This window comes from Salvia hispanica, chromosome 4, assembly GCF_023119035.1.
Source record: "Salvia hispanica cultivar TCC Black 2014 chromosome 4, UniMelb_Shisp_WGS_1.0, whole genome shotgun sequence".
Taxonomy (NCBI): domain Eukaryota; kingdom Viridiplantae; phylum Streptophyta; class Magnoliopsida; order Lamiales; family Lamiaceae; genus Salvia; species Salvia hispanica.
In genome coordinates this window covers 28296441-28315518 of record NC_062968.1, presented here as the reverse complement: position 1 = coordinate 28315518, position 19078 = coordinate 28296441, and the positions used below count along the sequence as shown (strand labels likewise).

The 19078-nt window shown below is 40.3% G+C and overlaps 5 protein-coding genes and 1 non-coding gene across 9 annotated transcripts; 4 read left to right on the top strand and 2 right to left on the bottom strand.

Annotated features, from left to right (window-relative positions):
- The first annotated feature begins 1697 nt into the window (after positions 1-1697).
- Positions 1698-3597, top strand: LOC125224116 (alpha-amylase-like). Its single transcript, XM_048127465.1, has 2 exons — positions 1698-2547; positions 3080-3597. Exons 1-2 carry the CDS (start codon positions 1702-1704, stop codon positions 3332-3334), a joined length of 1101 nt encoding a protein of 366 aa, XP_047983422.1. The 5' UTR covers positions 1698-1701; the 3' UTR covers positions 3335-3597.
- A 562-nt stretch (positions 3598-4159) lies between these two features.
- LOC125217701 (protein CYPRO4-like) lies at positions 4160-6913 on the top strand. The gene is made up of 2 exons (XM_048119224.1): positions 4160-5872; positions 6446-6913. Exons 1-2 carry the CDS (start codon positions 4229-4231, stop codon positions 6734-6736), a joined length of 1935 nt encoding a protein of 644 aa, XP_047975181.1. The 5' UTR covers positions 4160-4228; the 3' UTR covers positions 6737-6913.
- Positions 6914-7067: 154 nt separating this feature from the next.
- On the top strand, positions 7068-8379 carry LOC125224042 (photosystem I chlorophyll a/b-binding protein 5, chloroplastic-like). Its single transcript, XM_048127385.1, has 6 exons — positions 7068-7323; positions 7416-7548; positions 7624-7736; positions 7812-7916; positions 7999-8087; positions 8160-8379. The coding sequence occupies exons 1-6, from the start codon at positions 7097-7099 to the stop codon at positions 8300-8302; spliced, it is 810 nt and encodes a 269-aa protein (XP_047983342.1). The 5' UTR covers positions 7068-7096; the 3' UTR covers positions 8303-8379.
- A 58-nt stretch (positions 8380-8437) lies between these two features.
- LOC125224041 (protein WEAK CHLOROPLAST MOVEMENT UNDER BLUE LIGHT 1-like) lies at positions 8438-12069 on the bottom strand. Of its 3 annotated transcripts, none has more exons than XM_048127381.1 (3): positions 11791-12069; positions 10545-11121; positions 8438-10476 (listed from the first exon to the last, which is right to left on the bottom strand). In XM_048127381.1, the coding sequence occupies exons 2-3, from the start codon at positions 11082-11084 to the stop codon at positions 8719-8721; spliced, it is 2298 nt and encodes a 765-aa protein (XP_047983338.1). In that variant the 5' UTR covers positions 11085-11121; positions 11791-12069; the 3' UTR covers positions 8438-8718. The 3 variants fall into 3 exon arrangements, with proteins under 3 accessions (XP_047983338.1, XP_047983339.1, XP_047983340.1); XM_048127382.1 differs by having other exon boundaries at positions 11886-12069; XM_048127383.1 differs by lacking the exon at positions 11791-12069 and adding an exon at positions 11423-11439.
- Positions 12070-15280: 3211 nt separating this feature from the next.
- Positions 15281-18896, bottom strand: LOC125219804 (UDP-glucuronate:xylan alpha-glucuronosyltransferase 2). 2 transcript variants are annotated; one of them, XM_048121882.1, is made up of 4 exons: positions 18473-18896; positions 17734-18370; positions 16347-16787; positions 15281-15973 (listed from the first exon to the last, which is right to left on the bottom strand). In XM_048121882.1, exons 1-4 carry the CDS (start codon positions 18653-18655, stop codon positions 15471-15473), a joined length of 1764 nt encoding a protein of 587 aa, XP_047977839.1. In that variant the 5' UTR covers positions 18656-18896; the 3' UTR covers positions 15281-15470. The 2 variants fall into 2 exon arrangements, with proteins under 2 accessions (XP_047977839.1, XP_047977840.1); XM_048121883.1 differs by having other exon boundaries at positions 18465-18606.
- Positions 17073-17145, top strand: TRNAR-CCU. The gene has a single exon. It is a non-coding gene; the product is annotated as a tRNA-Arg (tRNA).
- Positions 18897-19078: the final 182 nt, after the last annotated feature.

The window sequence follows — 19078 nt, the reverse complement described above, 5'->3', positions numbered from 1 at the left end:
CTTCACCAATAACTCAAAATCATCTATTTGGCCTATAATTCACAATCAAAATATTTTTTAAACACGAATTCAGGCTGACTCACTTGAATTTATGACGATAAGCTGTGATATTTTTTAAGCCACAAAAAATTAATATTATAGTAGAAAACTATTTTTTTCTTTACAATATTGAAATAACTGTTTTAGTGTATTACCTCAAATCCATATAAAGAGGTCCCTAAGTCAATAGAATCATAGAAAAAAACCAACTCTAAAACATGACTACTTTTCTTACATTCTTTTGGATGATCTTCTCTGTTTCTACTTTCTATCCCAGCTTTTCCACTTCCACCATAATGTTTCAGGCACTCTTTGTTTATCAATTATTCTTTTGTTTTTATCACTCAAATTTGTGTATTTAATTAATTTCTATTTTTGATGTGCGTAGGGATTCAACTGGGAATCATGCAACAAGCAAGGAGGGTGGTACAATATGCTTATCGGTGTTGTACCTGACATTGCCGCCGCCGGAGTTACACATATATGGCTTCCACCTCCCTCTCACTCTGCTGATTCTCATGGTCAATCTCTCTCTTTATTCTAGGGAATTTTCATGGTGCTATGATTTTAATAATAAATAATGATATATTTGTATATGTATAAAGTGGAAAAACAATAAATACTAAGAGCATCTCCATCCGTGCTCTTATTTAAGAGCACGGAGGTGGGCCCGGACCCACTTTTACTCTTTGTAGGCAAAAGCACAACACCTACATTCGTGCTCTTCCGCAAGGACAAGCTCAAGGGTCCCACTATTCTATTATTCAATTTAAATACTTCAATTACTAAAAACATTTCTATAATATAAAAACATATTAAAATATAAAAATTACATAATTAAATCCTAAAAAATAAAAATTACATAATTAAAATCCTAAAAAATAAAAATACATAATTAAAATGTGAATTTTGAGGGGGAAAATTGAAAATAAATTAAAAGTGTGTAAAAATGGATATAATTAATTGAGAAGTGGGAAAATATTTTTTTTATTTAAAAATATTTTTTTTATTTAAATTCGAATTTTTAAAAAAAAATTACAAAAAGAAAAAATGAAATTGCCGTTGGCCAATCGCGTGCCCACGTAAGGCTGCTCAGCGGCACGGACGTGCTCTTATTTAAGAGCAGCGCCGTACCGCTGGTACGGACGGACGTGTCCTTGCCAGCGGCACAGACGGACGAATATCGAGCTGCGGATGCTCTATGTATCTTATTTACAACAATAACATGGCCATAAAGTTGACTCTTAGGCCAACTTTCAGTTACAAGTTAACAGCATCTCCTATTTTTAGTTTATTAGTATCTTCTTCAAATGAATATATAACTAATTAAAGTTAATTCCATCCACAATTTAGGAAAATTTACTAAAATTACAATCTTAAGACTAATTTTTGTCAATTTCTTAATTCAAGAAATTAAAAGTTTGGACATTAATAAGCTAGATAAGAGGACAAGTCGTCTGATATACTCCATGATAAAATTTGGTTTTCCCATGGCGTCCAAAATCAACGATCGTAACGTTTTTGAATTTGTTCTCAATTATTCGACGACGAAAAAATCTATCTAGCGTATAATATGTTGTTGATATTTATAAATTGAATCATGTTCTTTTCTTCATTTATAGAAGGGATATTGTTTAACTAATCGGTGGTGATGTCAACACAATGTCAACACATGAGTCAACATGCAATGTTTCTTGTGCAGGATATTTGCCGGGAAGGCTATACGACCTCGACGCATCGAAATACGGCAACGGCACCGAGCTTCGATCACTAATCAAATCCATACACGCCCACGGCATGAAGGCGGTGGCCGACATCGTGATCAACCACCGCACGGCCGAGAAGAAGGACCGCCGCGGGATCTACAGCATCTTCGAGGGCGGGACCCCCGACGGTCGCCTCGACTGGGGCCCGTCCTTCATATGCCGCGACGACAAGAATTTCTCCGATGGCACCGGCAACCTCGACTCCGGCGAGCCCTACCCGATGGCTCCGGACATCGACCACCTCAACCCCCGCGTCCGGGCCGAGCTCTCCGGGTGGCTCAACTGGCTCAAGTCCGACGTCGGCTTCGATGGCTGGCGGCTCGACTTCGTCAAGGGCTACGCGCCGCGCGTCACCAAGTTCTACGTGGACCGGACCCGCCCGGACTTCGCCGTGGGGGAGATCTGGAACTATCTCTCTTACGGGAAGGACGGGGAGCTGGCGTATGATCAGAGCCGGCATAGGAAAGAGGTGGCGGCGTGGATGAAGAGAGCCGGCGGGAAAGTGGCGGCCGTCGACTTCACTACGAAGGGGATCCTTCAGGCGGCGGTGGAGGGGGAGCTGTGGAGGTTGAGGGATGCTAAGGGAAGGCCGCCGGGGTTGATCGGGATAAGTCCGGAGAGTGCTGTCACGTTCATCGACAATCACGACACCGGATCCACGCAGAAGCGGTGGCCTTTTCCGGCGGAGAAGGTGTCGCAGGGCTATGCTTATATTCTTACTCATCCTGGTGTTCCATCTGTGGTACGTGTGGTTCATTATGATTTTCTCTCTTCGAAGGTGCTCAAGCCCCCCTAAACCCGCAAATAAAATATTCTCTCTGTCCCATAAAAATAACACATCTTGAAACAACAAATGTTTTAATACGCAATTGGCTAAGTAAGAGAGTGAAAAATAAAAGATCATGAAGTAATATTAGTGGATCGTGGGGTCTATCATATATATCAGCAATGTTTAGTTGTTTAAAAGTTTTCTTATTTTAAAACTAGCCTAACTTTAAAGAACGACACCAAATGGTAAAACTAGTCTATTTTTATAAGACAGAGAGAGTATATTTGATCGAGAGCTGCAAATCTAAATTTTCTGATGGGATAAGTTAGAAAGAATAATAATTTTGTTTGGGGATGCTGAAGCCCCTACACCTCTAAATATGCAAGAAGGATAGTATTTTTTTAAGTAGGTTTTTTATTTTATTTTTTTGCAAAATGATTTGGTTAGGGGCTCCCTCAAATCCGGGAATAAGATGAAATGGTGCATGATTTTCTTTGTTTTGTAGTTCTATGATCATTTCTTTGAATGGGGGAAGAAGGAAGAGATTACGAAGCTTATTGCGGTGAGGAGGAGGAACGACATTGGTGCGGACAGCAAGGTCGAGATTCTGGCTGCAGAGACGAATCTTTATGTGGCGAAGATTGATGGTAAGATCATTACCAAAATTGGGGCAGAGATCGATCTAGGCAACCTAATTCCTCCGGATTTTAAGGTTGCAGCTGATGGTAATGATTATGCAGTTTGGGAGAAGCAAGCTTGATTTTTGTGTGTTGTAAATTAAATAAATGCAAAGTTTGAATAGGATTTGCCATTTGTTCCTTATCATAAGTTTGGTACCAAGGCTAGGCCCGTGTTAGTTATCACGGCCATCTTGGACATAATGAATTGTACAATTCCGCGTGGATTGGACAGCCCATATGGAGTATGGGTTTGTTCTTAATTATGTTATAGCGAAAAAATGTGATCTCATACATGCAATATATTATGATGTTTTTTAATCAAATCATATCGTTTATTTGTTAATAGACAACATTGTTTAACATATTGGTGACGACGTGAACGTATGATTTGTTAACTATCATACTCCAAATCCTCTACCCATTCTATAGTAGTAGAATCATTTTTCCATGTGATTTTTAAAGTTGTAGAATAAACCAAAATTCAACTAAATTTATTTTTCTGGCAAGTTGTCCATGAATTATTCACCTCAGCACTATGAAATACGAAAATCACTGCTAGCTTTTATCACTAATCAAATCCATACACGACAACGACATGAAGGTCGTGGCCGGCATAATGATCTACCAAAACAACAGAATTGTTCCCAAAACGAAAAAGATCTGGTCACTTACCTCCATTTAATATGAATTTATTTCAGTTATGTACTCCACGTGATATGGATATTTAAGTATCGTTATTTCCTTTTCTGCCCTTTATTATGAAATTTGAATACAAGTATACGAATTTCAAGAGAATTAAATGAAAATAACAACACTACTCTCTCTGAAACTATCCGTTGGAACTTCAAATCAGTTGATTAAATTTTATTTTGAAATTAATCCATAACCCTAGAAATCGGAAGCACTGAAACTCCATTTTCAAACTTTTCAACTCCCGCTCCTCTCTCTCCTCTTTCTCTCTCTACGCCGTTGCAATGGGCGCCCACCCCAGCAGAGATTTGAATCTCTCCGACTCCGAATCCGAATCCGACACCGAATCTCACGACACCACGCACCAGGAATCCGATTCCGAAGAAGCCTACGCCACGCCGTCGTCGCACCCGTCCGACCGGAAGCCCTCCGATCCCAAACCGCCGTCGTCACTCGACGACGTCGAATCGCGCCTCAAAGCGCTCAAACTCAAGTACAACAACACCTCCACCGCTCCGAATTTGATGAACGCGGTAAAGCTCTACCTCCACGTCGGCGGCAACACCGCCAAATCGCAATGGGTGGTGTCCGAGAAGGTGACTAGCTATTCCTTTGTGAAGGGGGCTCCGAACGGCGAGGAGGAAGACGACGAATACGACGATGAAGGCGGATCCGACCCGAATGCCTGCTGGCTTTTGAAAATCGGGTCGAAGGTGAGAGCTAGGGTTGATGAGAATTTGCAATTGAAGGCGTTTAAGGAGCAGAGGCGTTGTGATTTCGTCGTGAATGGTGTTTGGGCGATTAGGTTCTTCAACGCGGAAGAGTGGGATTGTTTCACTAAGAGGTATCAGGATTGCTTGTTTGAAAATACCTATGGATATGAAGCTAATGATGCTAGTAAGCTAAAGGTGTACGGGAAGGATTTCATCGGATGGGCGAATCCTGAGGCCGCGGATGATTCGATGTGGGAGGATGCGGAGATGAAGACTCCCCCGAGCAAAACTCCGGTGAGACGAGGCAATGATTTGACTGAGGAGTTTGAGGATGCTGCGGTGAATGGGGGCGCTATCCAGAGCTTGGCTTTGGGGGCTTTGGATAACAGTTTCTTAGTCAGCGATTCGGGGATTCAGGTTGTTAGGAATTTCAGCCATGGGATTCAAGGGAAGGGGATGTATGTGAATTTTGAAGAAGGCAAATTGAGTGGAAGGAAGGGTGCTAATGCGACTCCGAGGAAGGCTCTGCTCATGAGAGCTGAGACTAATATGCTTCTCATGAGCCCTATGAATGAAGCTAAACCACATTCGAAGGGTCTGCATCAGCTTGATATCGAAACTGGGAGAGTTGTGAGTGAGTGGAAGTTTGAAAAGGATGGAGCTGACATTTCGATGAGGGATATCACTAATGATAACAAGGGGGCTCAGATGGATCCCTCGGGGTCGACTTTCTTGGGATTGGATGACAACAGGCTGTGTCGTTGGGATATGCGTGATAGGAGGGGGATGGTCCAGGATATTGTGAATGAGAGCACGCCTGTGTTGAATTGGACTCAGGGGCATCAGTTTTCGAGGGGGACTAATTTCCAGTGCTTTGCAACGACTGGTGATGGCTCTATTGTGGTTGGATCGCTAGATGGGAAGATTAGGCTGTACTCAGTCAGTTCCATGAGGCAGGCCAAGACTGCGTTTCCTGGCCTCGGCTCGCCTATCACTCATGTTGATGTTACCTTTGATGGGAAATGGATTTTGGGAACCACTGATACTTACTTGGTCCTCATATGCAGTCTGTTCACAGATAAAGATGGTAAGACCAAGACGGGTTTCTCTGGCCGAATGGGGCATCGGATTTCAGCTCCGAGGTTGTTGAAGCTGAATCCTTTGGATTCGCACATGGCTGGCACAAGCAAATTCCGCAATGCTCAGTTCTCGTGGGTACGTATGCATGTTAATCTTCTCGTGGTGTTATTTTGGTTAGATTGGTCTTAACATTTAATGTTGATGTTGTTTGTTCATCTTTAATGAGATTGTAACTGATTGGTTTCTTATTCTGCTTTCCATTTAATTAGCACATTTGATGTATACTAATTTGGTGGTTTAGATGTGTTGATAGATTTTGTAAAGCTTTCAGAATGAGAAACTTAAGTGCTGCGTTTAGTTTTGCATGATTGTGATTTGGGTTTAGCCTTTATAGCAAAATTTTGGGGTCTTCATCATTTATTGATCTTGTTACTACTAGACATGAGATGTTGGATTTGAAATCTTTTCTAAATCTTCTACCCTTCTTCAGAAACATGTGCCAATTAAACCCTGGTGAACTAATTGCAAGAAGGTTTCCCCAATATCCCTTCACACATATTCAGTTAAATATCAATGTCGGATAGTTTATTCCATATGCATTTTTATCATATTTGGTTCGCCACTTGAAGAAGGCATGGGATGCTTTTATCTTTCTTGAGATGGTATGCTGCAAGAAACTGATGCTAGAGATGTCGTTCAATTGCTCAGGTCACGGAGGAAGGGAAGCAGGAGCGCCACTTGGTTGCCACTGTGGGGAAGTTTAGTGTTATATGGAATTTCCAACAGGTTAAGGATGGATCTCATCATTGCTATCAAAATCAAGTAGGCCTAAAAAGCTGCTACTGCTACAAGGTTGTCCTTAAAGATGACTCGATTGTTGACAGTCGCTTCATGCACGACAAATACGCTGTCAGCAACTCACCTGAGGCACCGCTCGTGGTGGCAACCCCCATGAGAGTCAGCTCCTTCAGCATCTCCAGCCGCCGACTGCAGTTGTAAAGAAGTTCAATCTATGATTGATCAAGCTTTTGTACTACTTTATAGGACCCTAATCTGTTTTAGTATTGGAAGATTCTCAAGACAAAAATTTGCTGTAATTGGTTGCTTCTAGCAATCTACTTTATGTTGAATGATAATATCTTTGCATAATACCATGATTTATAACTTTAACTGTAATATTCCATGTAGGATGCACAACAACAAAATAAAAAGAAAAAAGAAAAGGATAAGTGGGGCCATGCTATCATGTTTATCATCCAGTTTATAACTGAAGCTCTTCATTATTTGTGGACCTTGTTTTTTGTATTCCTTTTGCTAAGTATTTTAACAAGAAGTTTGGAAATATGAGGTAAGAAAACGATGGAGATAGCAGTGGGAAGAGGAATTCAAATGTTGGCTCACTGTAGCTCCTTCCCATACACTGTAAAAACCAGAGACAGAACTTCCTTCACCAGATCCAACAATGGCTGGCTTGCAAAGAAGGGGTCGGGTTCAGCCCCGAGCCGCCACCGGGTGGTGGTAGTTCGAGCTCAGAACCGGCCCACGTGGCTCCCCGGCCTCGACCCTCCACCCTATCTCGATGGAACGTGAGGCCATGTTTGTTGATTAAATTCTTAGTGCTTGTACACACTACATCAGTGCTCTATCTAAAGCCCTGCATTCTTTTGCATTCATGTAGACTAGCTGGAGATTTTGGTTTCGACCCCCTCGGGCTCGGTGAAGATCCCGAAAGCTTAAAATGGTATGTCCAGGCAGAACTAGTTCATGCCAGGTTTGCCATGGCTGGAGTTGCAGGGATTCTTGCCACTGATGTAAGTCACTGTGTAACAACCATGAATTTCATTCAGTTTCAACAGATGATCATCAGATTCTTGTTTTTCCGGCAGTTACTACGCGTGACGGGCATAAGCAACCTGCCCGTTTGGTATGAAGCCGGTGCCACCAAGTTCAGTTTTGCTAGCACCAGAACTCTCATCATAGTGCAGCTACTCTTAATGGGGTAACTAGAACTACACTACTAATCCTGTGATTTTGTATTCTGACTGACTTTTTAACTCTTGTTTGTGTGGTGCAGTTTTGTAGAAACCAAAAGATACATGGATTTCAGAACTCCTGGCTCTCAAGCCAAAGAGGGTTCTTTCTTCGGATTAGAAGCTTCCTTTGAAGGGCTTGAACCCGGGTAATTTTCATCTTCATCGCGTCGAAAAGAATCTTTTTTCCATTTCTGGTCTCTAGCCTTGATATTCCACTGCATCAAGCAGGTATCCCGGTGGCCCGTTGCTCAATCCACTTGGACTAGCAAAAGATATCAAGAATGCTCATGAATGGAAGCTTAAAGAGATAAAAAATGGTTCTTGCCTCCCCCTTCTCTCTCTCTCTCATCTTCTTTTCCATCTCTCTTAACACTTGTATTTCTGTGTAGGGAGATTGGCAATGGTGGCAATTCTTGGAATCTTTGTTCAAGCAAATGTCACACATGTTGGCCCTATTGATAATCTCATCCAACACCTTTCTAACCCTTGGCATACAACAATCATTCAAACAGTTTTTGGATCTAAATCTTGATACTTTTGTGATAGGGGAATGAATTCTTTAAATGTTTCATTGCAATAGTTTGATAAAAGTGGTCTGATTTTCTTGCATTCTCATTTCTCAAGAATACTAAAATCAAGAAGTCTGATGTAACTTGAATTATCAATGTATCAAAAAAGTATAAAAGTTTTATTACAGAATCCAATCCCTCAGGGCCACACCAAGATATAATTACAAACTGTAAAACCCCAACCAAGTATTAGGGGGAAAAAAGAAAAAGTAAAAGTAAATTTATGATCAGAGCAACCTATTGTGTACACAAAACAATACTGCTGTACAAATATAGACGTTTTTGTCAAGAATGGACAAGGTGATTCTGAGGAGAAACCTTAATTCCAAGGCAGGCGATTCCGATCCACGAGCAATACGGTGGGAGACGATCACGACGCCTACAACGACTTGGACGACTTGGATGACCTGGACGACCTGGATGACTTCTTGCTCCAGAACCTGAATATTCTAGGGATGATGGATCTCTTCTTCTTCTTGGCAGGTTTGGCATCCAGAGACGTTTCCGTTCCCGTGTTGCTCGTGGCCAACTCTCCAGCTTTCCGCTTTTGCTCATGCTCGGACCTCCACTTACGCAGCTCTTGTTCGACGCCTAGCTTTCCTTCTTTGGCTTTCTCGGCCTTCTGCAACGCAACCTCCAAGGCGTTCTTTCGTTCAGCCATTTCGCGGTTAGTTTCCTCAAGCTTCTTCAAGCTGTTCATCTCGGACTCCTTAGCTACCTTGATCTCGGCAAGGGCAGCAGCAATGCGTTCGTTCGCCGCCTCCTCGGCCTCATGGGCCTTCTTGCTGAGTTCGTAGTATTCTTCTAACGAGAGCGTTACTCTGGCTGGCGAATCCTCCTCGTCGTTGCTTTGAGTAGACTCACTCTCCGACAATGCCTTGATGGCCGCGAGTGCCAACTTCTCAGAAGCTCTAGCTGCTTCGATTTCCTTCTGAGCAGCACGTAGTCTGCTCTCCATGGTACCGGCTCCCGCCTTCGCCAATTCTGCTTCTTCCTTCGCCTTTCTGAGCTCGTCACGAGCAGCCTGAGCGAAGGACTTCGCTTGATCAGCCTCTTGTGCAGCCTTTTGTAGGTTCTTCGGAAGATCCACCATTTTCTCTCTGTCATCTTTCTGCTTAAGCTGAATAAGCAAGATTTCGGATTCGGTCTGGTTCAGCTCGGCTTCAAGAGATGCAACAGCAATAGCTGCCATTCCCTCCCTTTGCCGAACAGTAGCCAGTTCTGCCTTTTCCTTTTCGAGATCTGACTGCAACGATATCGCGGCCACCTTCAAGATGGCAACTTCTTCGCTCGCTTTCTCAAAATTGAGCTTCACTTCTTCGAGTTCCTTCTTAGCTGCGGAAAGAGCTGCTTCGATTTGACCCTGGTTTGATATTTCCGTTTCGTTGAGCACATCTTCGAAATTTCCTGCTCTGCCAGATTCCTCTGACTCGAGGTATGTTGCCAGTTCAGCCTTCAAATCTCTCAGCAAAACGGTTGCAGTCTCCAACTTGGACTGCAAATCCTTCGAGGACGCAGCCTGCTGCTTCATCTTCTCAAGATCCTCCTCAGCTTGCTTCATCTCCTTGTCCCAGTTGAGCATGTACTGTTCTTTCGCCATAGCCGCTCCAATTCTGTGCTCCTCCGCCTCCAGATGTGCAGCTTGTGCAGAGTCCAATGACTCTTTTATAGTGATAAGCTCGATTGTCAAATCCTCTACGGACTTCTCAATCTCTTTCGACTTGGCAATAGCTTCTTCCGCCCTCTTCACATATGCATTTTTCTCGGCTACCAACAGGTTATAGTCCTGCCTGAGCTGTTCTAACTCATCTTGAACGGCCTTGAGTTCTGAAACGGCGGTGGCATGCCTTGCTTGGGCGACCTCAAGCTGTGCCTTGGCGGCAACGCTGGATTCATCGGCAATCCCTTGCTCCAGCTCTTCGACCCTAAGCATTGCAAGCTCGGAATCCTGCTTCGCCTGTTCCTCTTCTGTCTGAGCACGTTCAAGATTGAGTTTCAGCTCTTCAACAAGTCTCTTAGTGCTGTCTAGCTCTTTCAGAACCAAGAGTTTGGCCTCTTCCGCATCCTCGGATTGCTTCTTAAATAACGGTATCTCCACTTGAGCTTTCTCGAGTTCCTCTTCTATGGTTTTACGCCTCTGCACACAAAGAAGTTAGAGAGGTTCACACAAAATTTGAGAGAGAGGTAACAAGGATAAGATTATACCTCGACAGCCTGCATACGGTGGGCTTTCCAGTCGACAATCCCACCAAACTTTGAAACAGCAGCCTTCACAGATTCGATAGGTACAGTTGTATCAATTTGGCCTCTGCTGAAGTCGATGCTCCTTGGTGTTCTAGGCGTCCTAGGTGTCCTAGGTGTCTTTGGGGGCTGCTGGAAAGTGGTATCGTTTTTCACTTGAGGTGATGAAGGAGTTGGTGGTATACAATCATCGTCGGGTGTTGGAAGCGCAATGATTCTGAGGCCGGCCTTTTTTACTTGAAGATGCCCGGATGAAGCATCACCTTCGACTGCACTTGGTGAAACGGATTCGCTTAGGATTGTGGCATTATTAACATCTTGAGGGATACCTTCTTTATTCGTCTCCTCCTCGACTGAGAGAGTGGCGTCTTCAACCACATCCTCTGTTGAAGCCAATTCAGGAACGGTTGTGATTTCTACAGCCGTTGTTGGCTGGTCCCCTTTCATAGGTGAAGCTCCTGATGCAGGAAGTGCATCCTCGATCAAAACTTTCACGCCCTCCATCCTCCTGCAATGGCAGGGTCGTTACTTGCCTGAGCACCTGCAATCCACGGAACCATCAAGTGTAAGGGACAGATAGAAGGTTTCAACATCAATAATCGCCAAGGGACTAAACGAGACGAACAAACATAGAGAAATAAACCAGACACAAATGCATATGTTATTTCATGAGACAACTAGCATTAGCCGATAGGCTTCGCCATTTTTGCAGTAACGTGTCAACGTGAGAACCTAGGTCATCGTATCGACATTAGTTCATCTAGAGCTCGACAAACTAAAACAATGAACAACGTTCAAACTAAATCAATAACAAAGAGAAGACATATACGATCAGAGATAACCTTGTTTCGGATTTGCCATTCAAAGTACAATCTAGATCGAACCTTCATTTTCTTAATTCAAAAATGAAAAATGAGCTTGATTTCATTGCAAGAACACCATCTGATTCTTGCAAGACAAACCACAAATATGCATCCCAAATCCCATCAGTTTAACTATTTAAAGAAGCATTAAACACAAAACCAAAGCTGCAAGTTCCATTAATCCAAACAAAAACTCAACCCATAATCTCTGAATTCCAAAGCCAAACAGAAATGGTTAATTCATACAAAACTGACACAAACCAAATCAAGAACCGATTTTTACAACAGCACAATCATCACATAAACGAACAAAAGAAGACACATAATCGAGAGAGAGAGAGGGTTACCAAGAATCACCAGAGCAGAAACCACAAGAGACAAAAAGTCAAACGCGGGAGCTATGAGTTATTCCAAAATATGGCCCGAAAAAGCAGGAAATTACCTCATTTCCCACCTCCAAATTTTTACAACCCTTCCTAAAATCACTCCACACCCAAAAATAGCTCACCAAGATCAAATTTTTATCAAGAAAATATGCAAATAGGCGTAAGTAGGGGTGTAAAAACAAGTGTATGGTGCCTAGTTCTTGAAACAGTCAGAGAAGAAGGTAATCCACTCGTAATTTGTTAAGGGAGGCCCATTTTAAGGAAATTGGAAACCATCAATATACAGACATTATATATTTAATCTTCGGAAATCCGATATTAATGTGGGTTGCCAATAAAACATTCGTTTTTTGTCAGTTTGTTATTATTTTAAGAGTAGTGATTTAGAAGGTTGAATCAGTAGTTAATGTAATGAAAAAAATTAAGTAGCCGACCATACGGAATTAGAATGTACATTTATCATTCTATTGTTTATTACAAACTTTAATAATTAATTAATGCCGCGTATGTTGGCAGTTGGGGTGTACTTTTTTTTTTGGTTTTAATTAGTTATGTCTAAACCATTATACTTATTTTTGCTCGAATATTGTGGAAATTATATAGGTCGAATATAATTTGAACAATGATTTATCTTATGCGCATCTTGAATAGTAGCTTTCCCTCGTTATTTTAAAAAAAGACGTGTTAGGCTGTTAGCCATGCTATGTATTGTTGAATTTCGTATTGCTGCATTCGCATAATAGTTATGTCTAATATTTATATGACTAATTCCTTGGAAAATATGGTATGTAAATTACAATTGGTTTATGATAATGTATAGTATTGATCTTTTTATTTCATCGATAGACTCTAAAGTTAAAGATGAAGTGATTTTTATTGATGTTACTCTTCTTTAAGTTTGATAATTTTACGGTGGACTCGAACTCAAGATCATTAGCATTAGGCATTAACCATTTTACTATTAGGCTAAATCACACTCAAGATCATTAGCATTAGGCATTAACCATTTTACTATTAGGCTAAATCACACGCATCGCTTATTAATAGTTTAAACTCTTTTAAAAAAGAGTGGCTATGATGCGTTATTAATAGTTTAAACTCTTTTAAAAAAGATTGGCTAGAAACATGGGATATTGACATTTCAAAGTATTAAATGAAAATTTGAAGCCTATAATTTAACTTCGTACTATTACTATATAATTGGAGAAGAGATGATGTCAAATTTTTTATATTTAATTTAAATAAATTTGTAAAATGTTTTGAAACTAATATAGTATTTGAAACACCTAGTAATTTTCTACCATACGCGTCTGCTATCTGGGCTGTCTAATAGTAATTCATTTGTCTACCATTATATATTTCATATTATTATTTTGTAATGTCCGTTAAATGTCTCTTTTTTTACGTTAATTAATTATGGAATGAACATTACATTCATTTTCATTACACTAGTTTAAAAAATGTGAAGATCCAAAATATAAGTCGAATGGATATATACAATGGCACGAGTACTTAAATGCATATACTCGAATTATATTCGTAAAAGTGTCTACGATATTGGCCCAAACATATTAGAGAGATTTCAGAAAAAAGGGGCTCAATTCGCAAGTCTTTTGAAAGTTGACATTAAATTCGTTAACCTTTTGAAATATGATATCGTGGCGTGCGAATTTTTCGAAACATGGGATTTTCGAATTTTCATGTATTTTCACTAATTATTTCTATTATAATATTTGCAAATTAATTTAAATTATTTTGAACTCCAATTTTATAAATTACCACTGCCGCCTCCACCCTCAATTCTCCTCCTCCCATTAGTCGTCGTCCACCCTTTCTCTCTATAGAAATTGAGTTAGAAAAAACTCAAATTCCTCCTCCGTCTTAACTCTTAACACAATTGCGTCCTCTGTCCGGCACACTAGATTCTCGACCTCCTCTCTCAAAAGAAGATCTTGGCGCCTCTTCTTCTTCTTCTTCTTCTTCTTCTTCTTCTTCTTCGTTACGGGTTGCCTGCTATCCTCCGAGGGCAGCTGCTACTGCTGTCCTTCCAGCCCGGGCTGCCTCATTTTTCCCAGTTAAATTCTTAATTCAATTCCGTGTTCTTTAAGGTTTGATTTAATTTGCAGATTACAGTGTAAAATATGTAGAATTGGATAGGAATGGAGAAACCTCCATGGAAGGAGGAAGATGAAAAGCGTCATTGTGAGAGAGGAGAGAAAAGGGGAATTTGTTTATTGACTACATTTTGCCTTATATAGGCTGAGAAATAAATGCTAATCTAAAAACTAATTACATTTTATTCTCTAATTCTAATAACATCAAATACATGAAAGAACATTGGAATTGGATGGTGGGATCTTTACAGTTAGAGTAATTGAAATGGGCGTTTTCCGCCATGAGAGCGTGGGAGCGTTTGGAGCTGGAGATGGTGGTTGTGGAAAGGTGGTTGATGGAATAAAATAAATCAAAAATTGTGTTAAAAATTGTTAGGGATAATTTGGTCAGTTGTTAAATATAGTGAAAGAAATAATTGAAACAATAAGTGAAAATACATGAAAATTTGAAAATCTTATGTTCCGAAGCCACGATTCCATATTTCGAAAGGTCAATAAATTTAATGTCAAATTTCGAAAGGTATGCGAATTGAGTTATTTCGATATGGTTCCTCAAATTAAATGTGTGACTAAATTAATCGATTTATTTGCAACTACTCGAGATATTCAAGGTCGAATATAATGAGCCATTAAACATTTCATAAGTCAATAATAAAGGACTTCAATGATGATTAATCTACTCATTAAATCGAAGTTTGGTATAAATGGTTAATTTAAGCTTCAACTTATGCTCCGTTTGACTTCTATAAAGCTCATTATGATTTAGTTCACTTGATTACTAGAAAATTATATTAAGCTTATAAAGTAAATAAATTTTGGACTCTATTTAATTTGTTTACATCCCTATCCTATCAAAAGGGTAAAGTATGTCATAATCTTATGTTATAGTCAAGCTAAAATCATGGTAGACATTGTTTATCAATATATATTTTCTTTGTTGGTGCACCTAATAAATGATTGGTTGGTGTTTTGGGGTTTCATTATCACGCCATATTAACACACTCTCTCTCTAAAACATTGAACGAGTTTTCATTTAATATTAGAAATATTCCAAATAAATCCTCATATTCTTATAATATTCATAAATATTTGGGATAATAGTGAAAATGGTCACTAAAGCGTTGTAATACAATTTCAATGGATGACTGATGAAAAATGAAAATAAATTATAATCTCGATTGATTGAGATAAAATTCTCGCAATTTCAATAGATGACAGCTACAAAAATTGATAACCAAATCGGACTGTTACTTACCGAACCGATAGGCATGAAATATTAATTATAAAAATGAACTATATATCAATTAAAAATAAAATATAAAAATTAAACCACCATCTTTTAATTCTCTACAAATACTTAATTAAATTATGAGAAACAACATATACACCCTTAACTTCTTTTCTCTCCATGCAAAAAAAATTATATTAATACATAAAAAAAACCCTAAACAAAAAAAAATACAAATTTACACTAAAATAATATTTCATTATCATCAATGCATGCCACGTGTCAATAACAAAAAATGTCTACGAAATAAATTTCCTAGGATCAGTAACATTGAGCCTCCAATGATAATCCTCGAACCCTAATTCTCCGGCGACCTTCCGATTCCACTCGAGCTCGATCTTCCGCTGGTCGGAAAGGCGGCAGTAGCGCTGCAGGGGCTCGGGCATGGCGTCGTGCACCTCCCACCAGCGGCGGTGGGCGTGGTCGCTGGCGTAGACGTGCTGGTCGGCGATGTCCCAGTTGCAGTCGTAGTCTCGGTAGCAGAGCCACGGCTTCAGCCCGAGGTAGTGGATCGAGTAGAGCTTCGGTGGGTCCGACCCGAACAGCTGGTTCTTGACGCCGGCTTCAACGGAGGAGTTGGACCAGAAGTTTTTGAGGAAGTTCACGCGCCGCGGGAGGCGGTGCCACCACACGAAGATTTCGTTTAAGAAGCCTTGGTCGCCGCCGTTGTACGAGATTATCTCCTTGCGCCGCCGCATCAGCATTCGGAATGTGCAGTTTGATGGCTCAATCACCATGATTCCTGTTGGAGATATTTAATTATTTGTTGATAACACGAGTTTTAATGCGCAATTGGTAAATTAGAAATTAAAAAAAAAATAATAATTACAAAGTCACTATAAATGGAAATTGGACTAATTTTGATTGACTTAGACAAAAAAAATGATACTTATTTTACATGGTATGATTGTATATTGGAAACAATTCCGATATTAAGAAAAAAAACTAATGTGCTTCATATATCAATGAATGATTATATATGAAGTCAGAAAACTTCTTAATTATAGTTTGTAAATCATCGTCAACATAAGATTAAAAAATGAAATTGAAACAAAACGCATGAAATCTTTATTTTGAAGAAATTAAATTAAATGAGGTGGTGATTCATGACATACCGGAATTGAATATGTGGGCGTCATTGCCAGTGGCTGACATCTGAGGGAAGTTGAAGAGGATATCAATGTTGCGCAACACGATAATGTCGGCATCAATGAAGATGACCTTGTCATAATCAGTGAGTTGCCACAATCGAAACTTGCTATAGTTATATTCATTGTACGAATATTTCTCTGCCCTCGGGTTCCGGATCCTTTTGATGAAACGGAGGGTCCACCCAGCTTGCCTCAGTGCAACCCGCGTGGGCTCAGAGATGGATGTGTCTAGGAGGAGGACTAGGTCGCGTTGAGTCCCAGTTCGGGTCAAGCTCTGGGCCAGGGTTATGGCCCCACAAACATACGATTCAGAGGAATGGAGAACCGTGACGTAAGCCTCTCGTTTTTGAGATTTTACGGTTGTGGCTTTGAGTTTTGATATGTCGTATCGTTCGTTGATCGCTCCTGTTGTTGCCGGACTCAAAGTTGTTAGTGAAGAATACACTAAGAAGTAACTTCACAATCAAGATGTGAAAATTAGGTGAGCTGATTTCTCCTTTTTACTAACATGTGGAGCAATATTGATTTGTCAATTTGAGTAAAGACTAATAATTTGATATAAAAGTGTTTCCAACTACTAAATGATTAGGAGCAGGTACAAACAACAACTACTGAAAATGAAATTTCATCTAATTCTAAAAGAATAATTTATTAGTAGTATAACTATTATGCAACAAGATCCCATATAAAGCGCCTGTAGCTCAGTGGATAGAGCGTCTGTTTCCTAAGCAGAAAGTCGTAGGTTCGACCCCTACCTGGCGCGATCTAAATTATTTTCCGATTTTGGCAATTATTACAATACTTTCATTTAAAGCCAACTACTAATAACTTTTATACTAAGTGAAACTAAATACAATTATTTATATATGAATGATGAGAATATTACTATAACTTCACTCCAAAGCATGATACTCACACTAATGTAACCACTAATAATTTTACTCAAATGTTCATTTAATTCCAAATGTGTATTCCAAATAATATTTTAATATACACATGCGTGGACAAAGTCGTTGAATTTATTTCCAAAATACCTAAGTCATTGAAATTCAATTATTTACGACAATATTTTATCTTCTCCCTTACTACTATACTAACGCATGCAAAAATTGCAAATGCATGATCAACGTCATTCTACAAATTAATTTTATTTCAAAAACATAATTCGAAAACTAAATATCCTTTTCAGTTGATGAAAGTTAAAATTTGTTCAGTCGGATTTATATTTTCTAAATTTCGAGTTCGAAATATCAGGATAAGTTGTTTCCGAGATTCCAATCAAAAAATCGTTCTGATTGGAACAATATTTTCTAAATTTCAAGTTTTCGTCCAAACAAAACGTAAAACGTACCTTTTCCCCATAGAGGCAGAGCCAAATCGCACGAACCAACTGGCAAAGAAACCTTTTGCTCCAACCGGCGCATCTCCGGCCGGTAGAACCACCACTCCCCCTCCCTCTCCGCCACCTCCTCGCACCGGAAAAACTCCGGCATCAGCGGGCACTTGCTCAGCAGCACCACCTTCGCCCGCCCGCCCCAATCCCGCCTCCCCCGCCTTGCCGCCATGTTTGCCGCCGCCAAATGCACCTGCAGCCGGAACACGTCCCGGCTCCACCCCTCCTCTGGCTTCCGGCACGGCACCTTCGCCACCACCACGTCCACGTGCCCGTACCCCTCCCACTCCGGCATCGGAATCTCCGGGCACCTCGCGCCGGAATATTCCTCCTCCTCGTCGATCCACTCCGGAAAAATCGACTCCCACCGGAATTCCGCCGGAACCCTATCGAACGTCGCCGGAAAAATTTCTCCGTAGTTTCTCCACTCCGTCACGTCCTCGTCCTCCATGTTAATCATCCCGATCTTCAATCCGCGACCGATTTTGTTTAAAAAACTCGGAATCTCCCTCTTGATCAGCTCCCTTCTCGGCTTCGCCTTGCCGCCGGCCACGGAACCTTCTAGAACCGCCTTCATCGTAACCCCACTTTCGCTCTTATCATAAAAAAAAAAAACTAAATTAATACTTCATTCTTCAATTTTTAAAAAAAACTAAAATTTTTTTTTCGAATTTTTTTTTTTAGCTCACCTTCTTACCTTATGGTGGCAATCGAGGAGGGAGCATCGGACCAAGGAGGCGGCGCGATGGTGATAATCGGAGGCGGAGGGGTAGAGGAGGAGGCCGGCGTAGACGACTAGGAAGAATGCTAAGAAGAAAAGATTGATTTTTACAATGAGAGATTTTGGAGAAGTAGACATTATTATTTTCTTGAATGCCATGGTTTGTGACACAAATTGGTGATTTATATGTCAAGATTTGGATGGTGAATGTGAATGATTGTGTTGGGATTTATACACAAAATGAATTTGTCTAGAATGTGTAGAGAGGAATTTAATTTGAGTTTGGAAGTTAAGTGTTTTTCTGGGGGAGCCAATGAGAGAGGTGCATGTAGTAGTAGTAGTGTTGGGGTTTCTTGGCTTTGGAGAAAAAGGGAGAGATGATGAGAGGCTTTTGAGTTATGAGTAGTTATAGGCTTTTGTTATTTCTATCTAAAGTTTTACTATATTTTTTTGGCAATGACTTGCCGCTTTTGTCCTAGACTTGAAGTTACAAGAACCTATGTTTGATTTGTTTAGTGCTCAAAATTATATGACGATGCCAATTGACTATGATTCATTATTTTTTGAGTTGTTTCTCAAATT